Source organism: Mus caroli, chromosome 1 (assembly GCF_900094665.2).
Source record: "Mus caroli chromosome 1, CAROLI_EIJ_v1.1, whole genome shotgun sequence".
In the NCBI taxonomy this organism is placed as follows: domain Eukaryota; kingdom Metazoa; phylum Chordata; class Mammalia; order Rodentia; family Muridae; genus Mus; species Mus caroli.
This window is the reverse complement of record NC_034570.1, coordinates 1662703-1678302: the sequence shown is the minus strand read 5'-3', so window position 1 is coordinate 1678302 and position 15600 is coordinate 1662703. Positions and strand designations below refer to the sequence as shown.

The 15600-nt window shown below is 38.0% G+C and overlaps 1 protein-coding gene across 2 annotated transcripts in view; it reads right to left on the bottom strand.

Moving 5' to 3' along the window:
* Positions 1 to 15600, bottom strand: part of Tcea1 (transcription elongation factor A1) — a 33934-nt gene continuing 18334 nt past the window's right edge. Inside the window, exons 4-10 of one of the 2 annotated variants that reach the window (XM_021157352.2) lie at positions 10016 to 10103; positions 7291 to 7436; positions 5542 to 5598; positions 4267 to 4421; positions 2787 to 2933; positions 1387 to 1458; positions 1 to 93 (exon numbers count right to left, since the gene is read on the bottom strand). In XM_021157352.2, the coding sequence (XP_021013011.1) occupies positions 85 to 93; positions 1387 to 1458; positions 2787 to 2933; positions 4267 to 4421; positions 5542 to 5598; positions 7291 to 7436; positions 10016 to 10103 (674 nt within the window). In that variant the 3' untranslated portion in view covers positions 1 to 84. The remainder of the gene's footprint in view (positions 94 to 1386; positions 1459 to 2786; positions 2934 to 4266; positions 4422 to 5541; positions 5599 to 7290; positions 7437 to 10015; positions 10104 to 15600) is intronic. The other variant, XM_021157360.2, reaches the window with a different exon arrangement.

Sequence of the window (15600 nt, the reverse complement as noted above, 5' to 3'; positions counted from 1 at the left end):
AACGAGTTGCCTGGCTTAATTTTAAAGCTAATTACAAAATTAGTTTTTCTTAATGGTCCAGATACTTTGCCAATTCTTCCAAACTCAACAGAACTGCAAAGACAAAAGAAATATTTTGTAAGGTTTAAAAATACAAGGAATGGTGTATATATATTTACTTTATATACTTTATTAAAAAGATATTTTTGAAAAATAATTTTTATCCATAGTAGCCACTCATTTTTACCCTCCACCATAAAATTACAAGGACTATGTAATGAAGAACAAATATATAAAGCTTTTGATGTTTTAAAAAGTATTTCTCTAATGCTTCTTGGTTAAATAACAATTCTTATTAGCTTTCTATATTAAACTAAACTTCTTATATTTATTAAATACCATATGGTACAATATGTTTTAGTAAACTGCTTGTATTAAAACAAACTACATAATACTTGAGTAAGTAGAGATAAAAATTACCAAGCATGTATAACAGATCTAAGAGAATATCTGGACAGGTCAAGTCTGTCTACCAGGACTGGAAACGAGGAGGACAGAGAGGGAGCTGAAGTATTATCTATGCCTACTACATGAGGAAATCATAGTTGAGTGAGAGTGAGAGGCAAGGGAGTTCTAATTATTGTGTGGTCCAAAGACTTATCCCTACTATGGGTCTGTCCCGATCCCACACTAGTAATATCCCCATCATTATTAATAATAAAAGTAACATTGAGATTGATGTGCAATCCTAATTTTATATTTTGTTTTTGTAGTTTTAAAAACAAAGTCACTCAAAAATTAGTTTTCCACTGTCCTGTACAAAAATCGAACTGTCATCAACAGTCAATCTGAAGTCAGGAGGGAATCACAGAACCCTACTCCTTGCTTAAGTATTGGTAAATTCTGGGGCTGAAGCAATAGAAACTCTAATGAACAGTTCAAAACCTGCAGGCACACAGACTGGCCTGGTTAAACTCAGAGGGTCACACAACAAAACAGCATTAATGTGAGAAAGGGACTCGGAAGGATTGACGGGTAGGTGAGAGATGAGACTAAGGGTGAGTAGTCTCACATTTTATACATGTTTGAAGTCAGTAAAGAACAGATACATAACAAGCATAAACTTGCTTGTATGAGACAAATTTAATAATACAAAAGCAAAATAAATGTTTACTGAAAAGCTACAAACCCACAGCTAAGCCCACTATAATTCCTAAAACAAACTCTGATATCACAGAACTCTATAAATTTTTCCAAGATAAAAATGTAATGGGAATGTGTGGCAATAATTTAGTATTTTTCCCTGGTATTAAAATATATGTGTTGCTAAGATTAAGTCTTAGGAGGGTACAGATTTATGTTAGTCAGCTTATAAAAGTTTGATATACATGCCAGGGTGTGCCATACCTTCCACCGATTTCCACATTCATTACATACAACAAATGTTGTCATTGGTTCATCAGCACTACGAGTTTGCACCTACAGTAGAATTAAATGAAAATCATTACTTTTTGAATGAATGACCATTAAAAATAATCCAACCCATATAAGAGCACTCTACATAAAGATATACAGTAACTCCAGTGATATTACCTTAAGATGTGCAAGAGCTTATACAAGTTCAAATACACCATTGGAAAAAGAGCGTATATTTTCAAGTTTCATTTTTCTTATTCTGTTGTCTTTCATGTGTAATTTATCCAGGTAAGTGGGAAAAGAAATTCTCTAAAAGTCAAGATTAAATTGTGCTGGTACAAACCTTTAATTCTAGCACTCAGGAGGCAGAGGCAGGAGAATCTCTGAGAGTTTTAAGTCAGCCTGGTCTACAGAGTTCTAGGACAAGTCAGGGCTGTCACACAGAGCAATCCTGTCTCAACCAACCAACCAACCAACCAACCAAACAAACAAACAAACAACAAAAAAGTAAAGAAATATTCTAATAAGGACTGAAGAGATGACTCAGCAGTTACAAGCATTGTCATTCTTGCAGAGGACCAAGGATCTAGTCCCAGCACCAGCTTGGTACTTCCCAACCATCCATAAATCCAATTCTAGAAGATATGACAGCCTCTTCAGATTTCCAAGGGCATGAAGATGCATATGATACATGACAACATGCAGGGAAAACAATACATAAAACATAAATAAATCTAAAAGGAAGAGGAGGAGAAGGAAACAAACACTCTAAAAAAGTCCTCCTTGCCCTGTGAGATGGATCAGTATGTAAACATACTTGCCATCAACCCTAACAACTTGAGTTTGAGCCCCAAATCCATGGTAGAAGAAGAGACTCAAATACCCCTCTGCCCTCTGGTCTTCACATGTGTAAACACACACACACACACACACACACACACACACACACACACCCCTCACTTTAAAAAAAATCTCTGCTATTCTGTACTCAATGGCAATAGTACCTAGGCCCCTGAAGTAGGCAATTTTCTGTTCTCTGTGAACATCTCTCTATAAGGTAGTTAAACCTGTAGGTACTCACAGGCTGTGTGAAGAGAGTGGAGAACTTCCCTTAAACTATACGGTCCTGCTTACTCTGACATAGTCACCAGTAACTGCTTATAAGCTGTTAAAAACAACCTGGTCATTGTAGTACATGTTTTATTTTATATAGCCACTACAGTTTTCATATTAAATGTTTTTATGACCTTATCTTCAATTAGTTGGAATCTACTGAGAAAGCACTTTTTCACTAAGAGGTCAGAAGAATTACAGATTCTGTAATTATCTTTACTCTGAGACAGGAGTGAAACATTCTTAATGTGAACATGAGAGCACACTCAATCACAAACCTGTGTGTAAGTGCAGTTCTTCTTTTTACATTTGCCACAAGTGAACAAGTCAGTCTGGGTCCCACCAGTCTTGGCCATCTGATGCTCCCTGATGGCTTCTTTGGTCAGGTTTTTCCTCATCTCTTTGAGCTCATCACTAGCCATTTCCTNTGGCAAAAATGGCAGTATCAATCAGATACTTTCTATAGCTATTCTATATCCTGAATGTTTTCATGTTCGCATAAGTTAGCAATAACCAACAATAAAAGTAAAATCAGCTTATAAAATTTTAATAATGTCCCTCAGAAGATTTAAAATAATTTGCTTCTTTTCTGACTTGTAAATATTTATGTAAAAATTAGATCCACATACTGTTTCTAAACTAACAATGAAAACCTGTAGCAATTAGCAACTCTAGTATTCACAAAGTGGTCTAAATACTATCACTACCCATGCCATCCTCAGAGAAACCAGGGACCTTTGGAGGAAGATCTGGATTTGTTTTGAGGCAAGTACATAGAATATACCAGGATTCCTTTCTGTGCCAGAAAAAGTAGCATCAAGGAGAGTCTGATGGTCCATAGTAAAGTAAATAAAAAATTATTTCAGTCACTGAAATAATTACTATAAGGAAAAATACCCAGGAGGTTGATAAGGCTCCAAAAGTCCCGACAGGACTTAGTAGAGGGCATGTACATACAAAAGCATTATGCTTGACATAGATTCAAGAGATAAGGATGAAAAAAAAAGGAAGACAAATTCTCAAAAAGTAGTTAGAACTCAGGTGATGGATATATAGAATCTGATTACATTGTGTTCTCTGCTTTGCAGAAGTTTTAGGTATTTTAAAACAAAATTTCATGAAGATAAACTTTATTAGCTATTTCAAAAGTTACTATTACTCTGATGGATGGTTAATAAAATCAAAATTGTAGATATACTATGGCTAATGTCTATAAATAGCAGACTATGAATCTACCCCATAGTTCTCTACATTTATTTAAAAAATAACCAGTAAGATGGCTAAGTTTATAGTTTTTTTTTTTTTAAGACTTATTTATTATAAGTAGCTATCTTCAGATGCACCAGAAGAGGACATCAGATCTCATTAGGAATGGTTGTGAACCGCCATGTGGTTGCTGGGATTTGAACTCAGGACCTTTGGAGGAGCAGTCAATGCTCTTAACCGCTGAGCCATCTCTCCAGCCCCCAAGTTTATAGTTTTTAACCATGGTAAATGGCTTAAAGGATACAAAGTCTGTTCATAACTAAAAGATTCACAATTCATATAAATTCAAGTGATAAATGGATCCAAATGATTTAATGTACCACACAAAGAACATCTGGACAGCTCAAGACAAAAGGAATAAGTCAACAATATCAATGGAGCAAATAATCTTGAGTGTTCCTAATATATAAATACACCATGGTTGTTTTTGCAGCACATGAAATACACAGCACATGAGATATTTATACAGCACTTATATACAGACTTGCTCACCTCTGCTGTCATTCTAGCAAATAGGTCAGGAGGAATATTCCCACACAGCACGTTTTTCCTTAAATTTGGATTCTTTGCATCTTTAAGATTTGATATCCTACTTCGTACTCTGTTTTTGTACTTCATGTCTGTATTCCTTATTTCTTGATATATAGGTACTTGGCCATTAAGGAAAAAAGAATAAGCTATACAGATAAGAACTTTGTCCTGCCAAATTCATAATTCTTAAAATTTTAAGCAATTTGTAAAAATGGTTTCCAATTTAGATAAATGATAAGACAACAAACACTTCTTTCATATTCCTTCATCTGTTACTAGTCATAGTGTTACTCTTTACAACTGTGACTAAGTAATGCTTTTTATTTTTTAATGCTTAATGTCAAAAGCATGCAAGAGTAACTGCCACAACCCAAGTTAGCAAGTATTTGAGAAATTATAATTGCACAAGCTGTTAACTTGCCCGACTCTGAATCCCACTATGGATCTTAAATTCCTATGAGCATAGCCACAGGTCCCTTGGAGGTCTTCTGCGAAGAGACCATCGACGACATTATTGAAGGCTCATCTCATTTACCAGCTCAGTGACAAAATGATTATAGCAGTCTCTTCTCCACAGAAGGCCAGTTCAAAATAGAGCCTGGAGGAGCCTGGAGGAGCTCACTTTTTACAAAGACCAGTTCCTCAAAAAGGAGAGTTTCATCTCATACTGCCACCGAGTATAAGTGGTGGCACTTTCACACGCAAGTCCTCTCTCACAGTCTTTTCTGTGGTGCCAGGCATAAACACATGTTCTGCCAGAAAGAACAGGGGACTGTGAGTACTCTGCTGGGGCCCTCCACTAAGCGACCTTTATATTTCCCGCCAGTTTACACAACTTAAATTCAGATGCTACATTCCCAATTTGCAAAGACAGAAAGACAAAACTACCATCAAACATAGGCTGTTAAGATCTGAATGACGCCGGGCGTGGTGGCCCACGCCTTTAATCCCAGCACTTGGGAGGCAGAGGCAGGCAGATTTCTGAGTTTGAGGCCAGCCTCGTCTACAGAGTGAGTTCCAGAACAGCCGGGGCTACACAGAGAAACCCTGTCTCAAAAGAAACAAACAAACAGGATTTGAATGACAAAGACATAAGTGAAATAAATTAACATGATACCCGGCTCCTTCCTAAGAAAATATAGGATAAAACTCTGACTAGGAGAGAAGCAGAAGAAACTGGACAAGAAAACCTCACAGCTTACTAAACACAGATATGGGTGTGCACACAAAGGATATCTTCCTCAATCTGAGATCCCAGTTCTTCTTCATCAGCTCCAATAGCAACATAATCATCTAGGGATAATAATGAAAAACTCATTATGTAAAGTGTAAGCAAACCATTTCTATTTCTTCAACTCCATTTGCCTTCTGTAAAGAATCTGAGTTAGATCTGGTATCTTACTGCCCACTACTCCTGTCTTCTAGGATTTGTCTAAGATCTCTGCCACAGTACTCCTGCATTGATGACTCCTGTTCCTGAGGAAAAATAATTCACATACTAGGCAAGTCCTCATTTCATAAGATCATAAGGGCTGGTGAGATGGCTCAGTGGGTAAGAGCACCCGACTGCTCTTCCGAAGGTCCGGAGTTCAAATCCCAGCAACCACATGGTGGCGCACAACCATCTGTAATGAGATCTGACTCCCTCTTCTGGAGTGTCTGTGAAGACAGCTACCGTGTACTTACATATAATCAATAAATAAATCTTTAAAAAAAAAAAAAAAAAAGATACCATGCCTGGCACACACCGTTAATTCCAGCACTTGGGAGGCAGAGGCAGGAGGATCTCTGAGTTCGAGGCCAGCCTGGTCTACAGAGTGAGTTCCAGGACAGCCAGGATTGCACATAGAAACCCTGTCTCAAAAAACAAACAAACAAAAAAAAATAAGACCATAAATTCTGGGTGTTCCAACAAAGAGAAGAGAAAGAACAGATATTAGGAAGAACTGTCCTGTCTCTTGTGACTCAGGCTTCAGCACAGAGAAACTACTCATTTCATTTGCCAATCACATACACAGACATACTCAGAAGAATTCCACAAATGCTCAAAAGGACAGAAAGAATAAATAGAACTGCTAGAAAGAAAAGGGGGAAAAATACACAGACACAATAAGGAAATTAAAGTAGAAAGAGCCAAGTGAGGAGCTAAACTGGTCATCCTAGTTATGCATAGTTCAGCATACCTGAAAAGAAAAAGAATGAGTTTGTATAAAATGTCAAATATCCTGCCAATCAAGCTTACTTTCTTTTTTATTTATTTATTTTTTTAAGATTTATTTCTTTATTATATGTAAGTACACTGTAGCTGTCTTCAGACACTGCAGAAGAGGGAGTCAGATCTCATTACAGATGGTTGTGAGCCACCATGTGGTTGCTGGGATTTGAATTCTGGACCTTCGGAAGAGCAGTCGGGTGCTCTTACCCACTGAGCCATCTCACCAGCCCTCAAGCTTACTTTCTTAACTAATACACATACATTTGACATATTTTATGAATACCACATTATGTTATCCCTATTCACACTGTATACGGATCCCTAAAGTCTAAAATTTACATGTTAAGTCTAAGATCAGTCCTTTGTAGTACTTTTTACGTAAGTATAAACTATAAATACATACTGCTTTTCTAACTATAAAAAGTAAAAAAGAAGAATTATTAATATAAAACTTAAATACTGTATGTCATACTAACATTTGACAATTCAGTGTTATTACCTCTCAATCTAAGGTCAGGGTAATGAGTTTGCAGATTAAAGATTTGTGTGGGAAAAGCTTAAATTAGCATGAATCAGAAAAGAAGGCTAGAAGGCTCTGTCTATAGGAGGTCCCAGTGTCCTGAGTTCCTCTTTAATAACTGCTACTAACAACAAACTCCTAAGCTAAGTGGTGGGAGCATCAGCAGGGAGATACCTATAAAATACTAAAACAAAGGTAAAGAGGACAGAGGGGTACAAAAGGCTAAAGAGCAAACAAACACTAAACTTACCTCCTGTCCGAAGAGCTGCAGCAAGCATCTCCCTACATTTTAATCGCACAGAATCAGAAGTGCTTGGTGCCCGAGGAAAAGATGAAACATAAGTATCTCGAGCATTTGTCTCATCCTTTCTGCTGCTTACATTGCTGCTGGAACTACTAAAATACACAACATAAATAAATACACAGAGCAAAAAACAATCAGGAAACCCTTCATAATAGCATTATCATTACTTTTCTAAAAATAAATACTTGGGGTCTCTTAAGTAGACCAGAGGTCTTCCTGCCTCTGCCTCAAGTGCTCAGATTAACGTGTGCACCACTACACGCTGCCCTACACTATTTCCAACAGAAAAAAAGTATATTATAGCTCAGCATAGTACATAAAAAGCAGGGATCTTGGTTTAAGAAAAGGGATGGGGGATAGGACTAGAGGCAACTTGCAGGCAAAATAGAAAAAAAATTGCTTGAAAACCTCTGTTGTAGTTAGACAATAAGGTTCTAATAAAACTCTCTTTAAGAGCAGGTTTATTGTTTCAGAATTGTAGAAAGATTTCTTCCTAGAAATACTAGCATCATCTGAATAGTCTAAAAATTTTCTAATCAACTCCAAAATTTCAATTACATCTGATTAACTTCTGTTGGACATTCACCAAACAAGTTATTTTCAAAATGTTTCTGTCTAGTTTCCAGTTCAGTTTTGTCATATTAATGGTATCTATCACAAATCTTTTTCTAAGACTAATTATGCTGTCTGTACCCTCTTGTCCACTGTAGAACTAACTTGCTGTGCTTGCTAATAAGAATACATCTCCTCAGGCTAGAGAGATGGCTCAGCAGTTAAGAGCACTGACTGCTCTTCTGAAGGTCCTGAGTTCAATTCCCAGCAACCCCCACATGGTGGCTCACAAACATCTGTACAGCTATAGTATATTCATATACATAAATAAATAAATCTTAAAAAAAATAAAAAAGAATACATCTCCGCCCCTTCTCTCCAAGACAAGGCCTGTGGTTGTGCTCACTTTAACTGAAGCACTCAAGAGGCAGGAAGACTTCTGAGTTTGAACTGTTAAACACCAGAACTGGCTACTACAGACATGAGAGTCATCTGTGTCATCTAACTTTATAGACAGTTTCTTCAGAGACCATCTCTTATGACCTACTTTACTTAGAAAATACTGTTTACACAGAGGTTTGAACATAGCTCTCATACACACTCCCCTGCAAGACTAAGTTTCCTAAAAGCAAGAGCTAGGATTTAATCCTGTGCCTATTTTCAAGGTATAGATTGGTATCTGCAGGAAGTAAATAAAAAAAGGATTGTTTACTTTTGAGATAGGGGGTCGTGTAACCAAGGCTGGCCCCAAACTCTCTATATAAGCCAAGAATGACCTTAAATTTCTCATTCTTCTGATTCGGGATTACAGATGTGTGCCACCATGCCCTATTTTATGGAGTCCTAGGAATTGAATATACTCAGCAAGCACTACACCAAATTAACTACAACTCTAGTCCCCAACCAATGTTAAACAAACGAACTTCTTCTTAAGTATTTCTTTAATTTCTTTGCCTATGGCCAGAGTTAGCCAAAGCACTGCAAACTGCCTGTGTGGACAAATGAAGACTCATTTAAATCAATTGTTTTTCAAATTCTTGCACCAAAATATAAAACCTTGCTCAACTTCAAATCACCTTTCTTTTTATTATAACTCAGACTTTTCTGGACAGTCCTCTATTGTTTCTTCCTGGTTCTGTATTGGACAGATGCCAGGCTTTAGCAGATAAACTCCACCTAAACTTAAATTACTAATAAAAATACACGAAAAACTCATTTTCTTCTAAATGGCTAAATCTGGGAGGAAAAGTGCTCAAAAGGCAAATGAGTTCCAGGGTCAATCCCTAATCGGTACCTTCATATTGGACTTATTATTGCTAGCCCTAGCAATTTTATTCAAACTTATTAAAAGTATAAAATAAAGAATTTCACTTTATTTATGTAGACTTCTATTTTCCTTCTAAGATTCTAAGAAATCTTGCTAAATTTTTTTAAGTTAGCATACATGTGTACTGGTCCCATGTGACTAGATAGTGGAAGAGTAGTGAAGGCATGACCAGAAGACCAAAAAAAGTAATGGAGCAGGTAAACTACCTAGTTATCCTTGCTGTTTTTTTGTTTTTGTTTTTGTTTTGTTGATGTTGTTGTTAACATGACACAAACTAGAGTTATCTGGTAAGAGAAACCTCAACTGAGAAAAGGTCTCCACTAGATGGCCCACAGATCAGGCTATGGGGCACGTTTTAATTAGTGATTGATGAGAGTCCTGTTCACTGTGGATGGTGCCACAATTGGGCAGGTGGTCCTGGATTGTATAAAAGAGCAACAAGCCTTAAGTACCAAGCCAGTAAGGCAACATTCCTCCATGGCTTCCTGCTTTAGTATCCCTTAACGAACTTGTCCTGGGATATGTACCTTATTGATCCTTTATTTTCTCTTTCTTTTGTTTTTTGGGTTTTTTTTTTTTTTGTTGTTGTTGTTGTTGTTCTTTTTTTTTGAGACAGGGTTTCTCTGTTGTCCTGGCCAACTTAGAGACCCACTCGACTCTGCCTCCTAATTACTGAGATGAAAGGCATGTATTACCCACCACTGCCAAGTTTGATCATGTTCTTTATCACAGCAATAGAAATCCTAAGACAGCAACCTCAGCAGAAATTAATTTACATACAAAGTGAACTACCTTTCTTCTCTTGCTTCAGGGCTATTCTGTGATGAAATTGCAGGTTCTTTTTTCTTTTCTTCAGGATCTTTATCAGTTGATGGTCCATCTGAAAAATTTATCAAATTCCTAAACAGTCTACTTTTGTTAAAAATGAAAACAATCAAGTACTGTACATTAATAGACAATACACACTAAATAATCAAGCCCCAAAGATCATTAAAACCTTCAATTTCCCACAATTATATAAATATAAGCAAAGTATATGTACTAGGATATTATTCATAATAGGCTCATAATCAACATTCCTAAATTGTCACTTGGAAAGAAACAGAAATTCACATGCCAATGGCACCTGAAAGTTTAAAAGAAAAATATACACAGGAAAGAATGTGGATGAATGTGAGCACATCCATTCTGAAAATTAATGATCTGTCAACAGAGCAGCAGATTCCAAACTCTTTTTAAGACTTAGAGCAGTGGTTCTCAACTTGTGGGTCACATATCCTGCATATCAGATAATCATATTACAATTCATATAGCAGTAGCATAATTACAGTTATGAAGTAGCAATGAAATAATTCTATGGTGGAGGGAGGTCAGGTCTCCACAACATGAGGACCTGTATTAAAGGGTCCAAGCATTAGGAAGGCTGAGAACCAATAACTTCGAGAAAATCGATTTAACATTGTGAATACATGTAAAAGTCAAAGCAATTATTTTTGCAACAGAAACCATTCATCTTAAGCCACTCAAAACTGTTGCAGAGTTAGGTTTAGAAAATATTTAGGTCTACTGTAGAAATTATTTCACTTATCTATATTTGGCTCTCTGGCCATATATATATGGCCACCCTATTGATCCTTTATTTTCTGTTTCTTTTGTTTTTTGGGTTTTTATTGTTGTTCTTCTTCTTTTTTTTTGAGACAGGGTTTCTCTGTTCACAACAATACACTGCCCTCACCACTCTGGCAGCGTATGGGGGTTCAATCCTCAAATACAGAACAGTTAAGAGGCATGAACAGCTTTACCAACATTCCCACAGACATGTAATAGGGTTTAATGGCAGAATGCTTGCCTAGTGTGCCAGTTTGAATATGCTCAATCTAGGGAGTGGCACTATTAGGTGTGACCTTGTTGGAGTAGGTGTGTCACTGTGGGTGTGGGCTTAAGACTAAAATGCCTGGAAGTCATTCTTCTACTAGCAGCCTTCAAATGAAGAAAGAGGTAGAACTCTCAGCTCTGACTGCATCATGCCTGCCTAGATGCTGCCCTACTCTCACCTCTATGATAATGGACTAAACCTCTGAACCTGTAAGACAGCCCAATTAAATGTTGGCTTTTATAAGACTTACATTGGTCATGGTGTCTGTTCACAGCAGTAAAACCCTAAGTAAGGTATCTAGTATGGTCAAGGTCTTGGACTGATGGGTAAGGGCAGTCCTAATATTCAACAAAGTGTTGTGCCAATTCAGCACAACTGGCAGGGAAGAAAGTACTTAGACCACCTATAGTCATATTCAAGCCCAGCTATTTACCCCTGACCCAATGTTTCCAAGATATCTGAACTGGCCTGTGCTTTCTCACCATACAATAGGAGTTTATAAATAGCACCTAAAGCAGTGGGTTACAACGAGGCTTAAATGTCAATGCTTTGACATATTCAAAGTTTTTTAAAAATGCACTACCTACTAGCAGGAGTTCTAAATCGTTAAACCAAATTAAGAATCTTTAAAAACAATTTTAGCTGGGCGTGGTGTTACACACCTTTAATCCCAGCACTCGGGAGGCAGAAGCAGGCAGATTTCTGAGTTCAAGGCCAGCCTGGTCTACAAAGTGGGTTTCAGGACAGCCAGGGCTATACAGAGAAACCCTGTCTTGAAAAACAAACAAACAAAAAAAACCCAAACAAACAAACAAACAAACAAACAAAAACAATTTTAAGCAGAAACTCAGAGTGTAACATCCACTAAGTTAAAAGCAACAAAAACAATGCTAACAATAGCCAACAGGGGGCTGGTGAGATGGCTCAGTGGGTAAGAGCACCCGACTGCTCTTCTGAAGGTCCAGAGTTCAAATCCCAGCAACCACATGGTGGCTCACAACCATCCGTAACGAGATCTGGCGCCCTCTTCTGGAGTGTCTGAAGACAGCTACAGTGTACTTACATATAATAAATAAATAAATCTTTAAAAAAAAAAAAACAATAGCCAACAGTAAAATCACTGCATTGTGATTGGATTATTCTGAAGTCAATTAAATGACAATTATAATGAAAACCAAAAAAGTATTTCATATATAAAAATGATAACACAAATATATACATACACAGAGCCATGTGGCCATACCCAGCAGGGACAAGAAAATACTGATGGGCCCTGTCCTGATTAGTGTTGTAGGATATATGATCACACTGTGAACGTTGGGATTGTGTTGTTGAATGGAAAAACCATAGTTATGGTGTGGCTCAGCCTTGGCATACACTTAATCCCTCTGGCTGGAATATAGACAAATCCTTAGTATATACCTTTAAACCCAAACAATGAAGGTAAAGTTAATTTGGAGAAGGAAGTACCTATATGTTTGAAAGTGATGTCTAATTGAGTGACAAATCACTCAAGTATCTAGGATATGTCCAACTCTCCTAAGAACAGGAAAAAGAAGCTACCTAAGAGAGCACCACAGAAAAGAGAGAAAGAAGGAGGAGGCTGTTTTACCAGGACAGTTATTACAGAGACAGGCTGAGGAGAAAAAAGCTAGATACAGGTGAAGACAGAACAAGCTAGAGAATGAGAAGGAACTAGAAGATTGGAACAGTTTGCTACAGTTAGTATGAGGACAAGCAGAGTAATTCAAGACTGGCCAAGACAGAGAAGGCAGAATGAATCAGCCAGCTTGGAGAGGAGTTTGAGCCAGAACCCCCGAGTTGAACCAGTCAGTCAGAATTCAGAAAAAAGAAGAAAGGGCAAGCTTATTCAGCTTAAGTCTCAGAAGCTGAAAGCGTTCTATGCCTAAAGATTGTATGGAGGCAGCCGGGCGTGGTGGCGCACGCCTTTAGTCCCAGCACTCGGGAGGCAGAGGCAGGCGGATTTCTGAGTTCGAAGCCAGCCTGGTCTACAAAGTGAGTTCCAGGACAGCCAGGGCTACACAGAGAAACCCTGTCTCGAAAAAACCAAAAAAAAAAAAAAAAGATTGTATGGAGGCTAGAAGCTTCCAAACATTCCCACAGACATGTAATAGGGTTTAATGGCAGAATGCTTGCCTAGTGTGCCAGTCTGAATATGCTCAATCTAGGGAGTGGCACTATTAGGTGTGACCTTGTTGGAGTAGGTGTGTCACTGTGGGTGTGAAGCTTCCAGGACTAGGCCGAGGTTAGCAGACTGAGGAAATATGCCTTGGAGGAAACAATTACATTGGATAAATAAAAGTTACTTTAACAGGTTAGTCTTTTGTCAACTCTAGCTAGAATTATCTGGGAAGATGAACATCTGTAGAGGAAATGCCACCATCTAATTGCCTGTAAGCCAGTCTGTGGGGTCATTTTCTTGAGTAATGATTGATGTGGGAGGGCCCCAGGCAATGTTGACACCTGTGGTGTCAGTTCTAGGTTGGTGGTCCTGGGTGTATAAGAAAGCAGGCTTAGCAAACTATGAGAATCAAGCCTGAAAGCAGTTTTCCTTCACAGCCTGTGAGAGAGCTTTAGTTCTTGCTTCCAGATTCCTTCTTAAGTTCCTGCCCTGACTTTCCTTCATAAGGGACTATGATCAGAATGTGTACAACAAACAAATCCTTTCCTCCCCAAGCAGATATTTTTTGGTCATGGTGTTTTACCACAGCAGTAGAGACCAATACAAGCACAATACACACTATGGATACAGAATGTTACTAAATACTCAAAAGCATTGAAGAGTGCTAACCTAGGAGCCAGTCTGAGGGGTCACCCAGGGGGCCAAATTTGGGGTAATAAAAATATAAACGAATAGTAGTAGATTGCAGCCCATCATACAGAGTAAGACTCCACTTGAAAGACAATGTTTTCTTACTGTTTAGTGATGATTTCAAGGGCAAAGAAATAAAAATTTTGTAATCATCACTATAAAGACTGATCTGAGCAAAAATAATGAATACTAAATTAGGGCAGGGGATCTGACAGAATGTAAGACAGATTCAGGGTCTTAAAATCTCTCTCAGAGTAAATCTTAAAAGGGGAACAATAAAATACATACTTTTATTGGGTATGAGACTTATGAATCTAATACACTTAGGGAGTACTGCAACTCTGGATGTACAACCTGATCATGGTTATGAGAAAACAGTAGACAAACCAGAAAAAGGGATTTGTTTCTATACCACTAGAAACAAAGGGGGAGTGGGAGGTGCCTATTTAACATATCAAAGTGGACCTGGTTGCCAGGTTCTCCCTGTACCCCAGAGTGGACCTTCCAGACTGGAATACACAACCCCTGCTGGGCTGCCCTTCCCCCAGGTATTCTTCCCTACATTCCTCCAGACATTTTGCTTACCTTTCTTTTGGGCTTCCTGGCTGCTACACCTGGTTCCCCCAGATCCCCTCCTCAACATATGGTCTAAGGTGACCATTCTACTTTCCCAGATGTCTTTGACTTTGTCTGAAATAAACTTTCTCCTGCAGTATACTTAGGAGTAGTCAGATCCTTCCGTTTAGTTTCTGTTTTCATTCATTTAGTGCTAAAACTGGAGATAGGAATAAATGAGTTCCTCCCAAAGAACTGCTCAGAACCAACAGTTACTCTGACTCTCCTAAGGTATTTATGGCTCCTTGCTTTCTGCTGGCTTTTGCTACTCACAAAATTTGATTCCAAATACTAGAGTCTGGTTCTTCAAACAGCTGCTTCCTCTACCCACTTTCTCTGGACTCTTAGCTTGCTATGCCCTCCACGTAGGCATCTACATGTTTCTCTGGCTTCTGTAGCCTACAACTCTAGCCTACATGCTTGTAGTCCCAGTATTTGAGAGGTACAGACAGGAAAATCTGGAGTTTAAGGTCATCACTTGCTACATTGAGTTCAAGATTAACCTGAATTAAATGACACCTTACCTAAATAAATAATAAATAACAAAACAGTAAGTCTAGTATATTCTCCATCACAGAAGAAAAAATAGGGCTTAAAGAATTGTTCAAATTGAAGAAGGAAGGGCTGGGAGGGGGACAGTGAGCAGGATGTAAGTGAATAAGTAAAATAACAAAACCGAAACAAAACAAAACACCTAAACCCGATTCTAGACTAGATATTGGAGGTCAACAAAATATAAAGACATTATTGTGTGTCGTAGTTTGCTTCTCTGTTGCTGTAATAAAAGACTGACTAAAATCAACTTAGGTAGGAACGGATATATTTGGCTTACCAACTATCATTCTGCCAAGACAGAAACTGAAGCAAGGTAGAAATGAAACAAGGGGCTGGTGAGATGGCTCAGTGGGTAAGAGCACCCAACTGCTCTTCCGAAGGTTCGGAGTTCAAATCCCAGCAACCACATGATGGCTCACAACCATCCATAACAAGATTCTGGATTGTCTGAAGACAGCTACAGTGTACTTACATATAATAAATAAATGAATCTTAAAA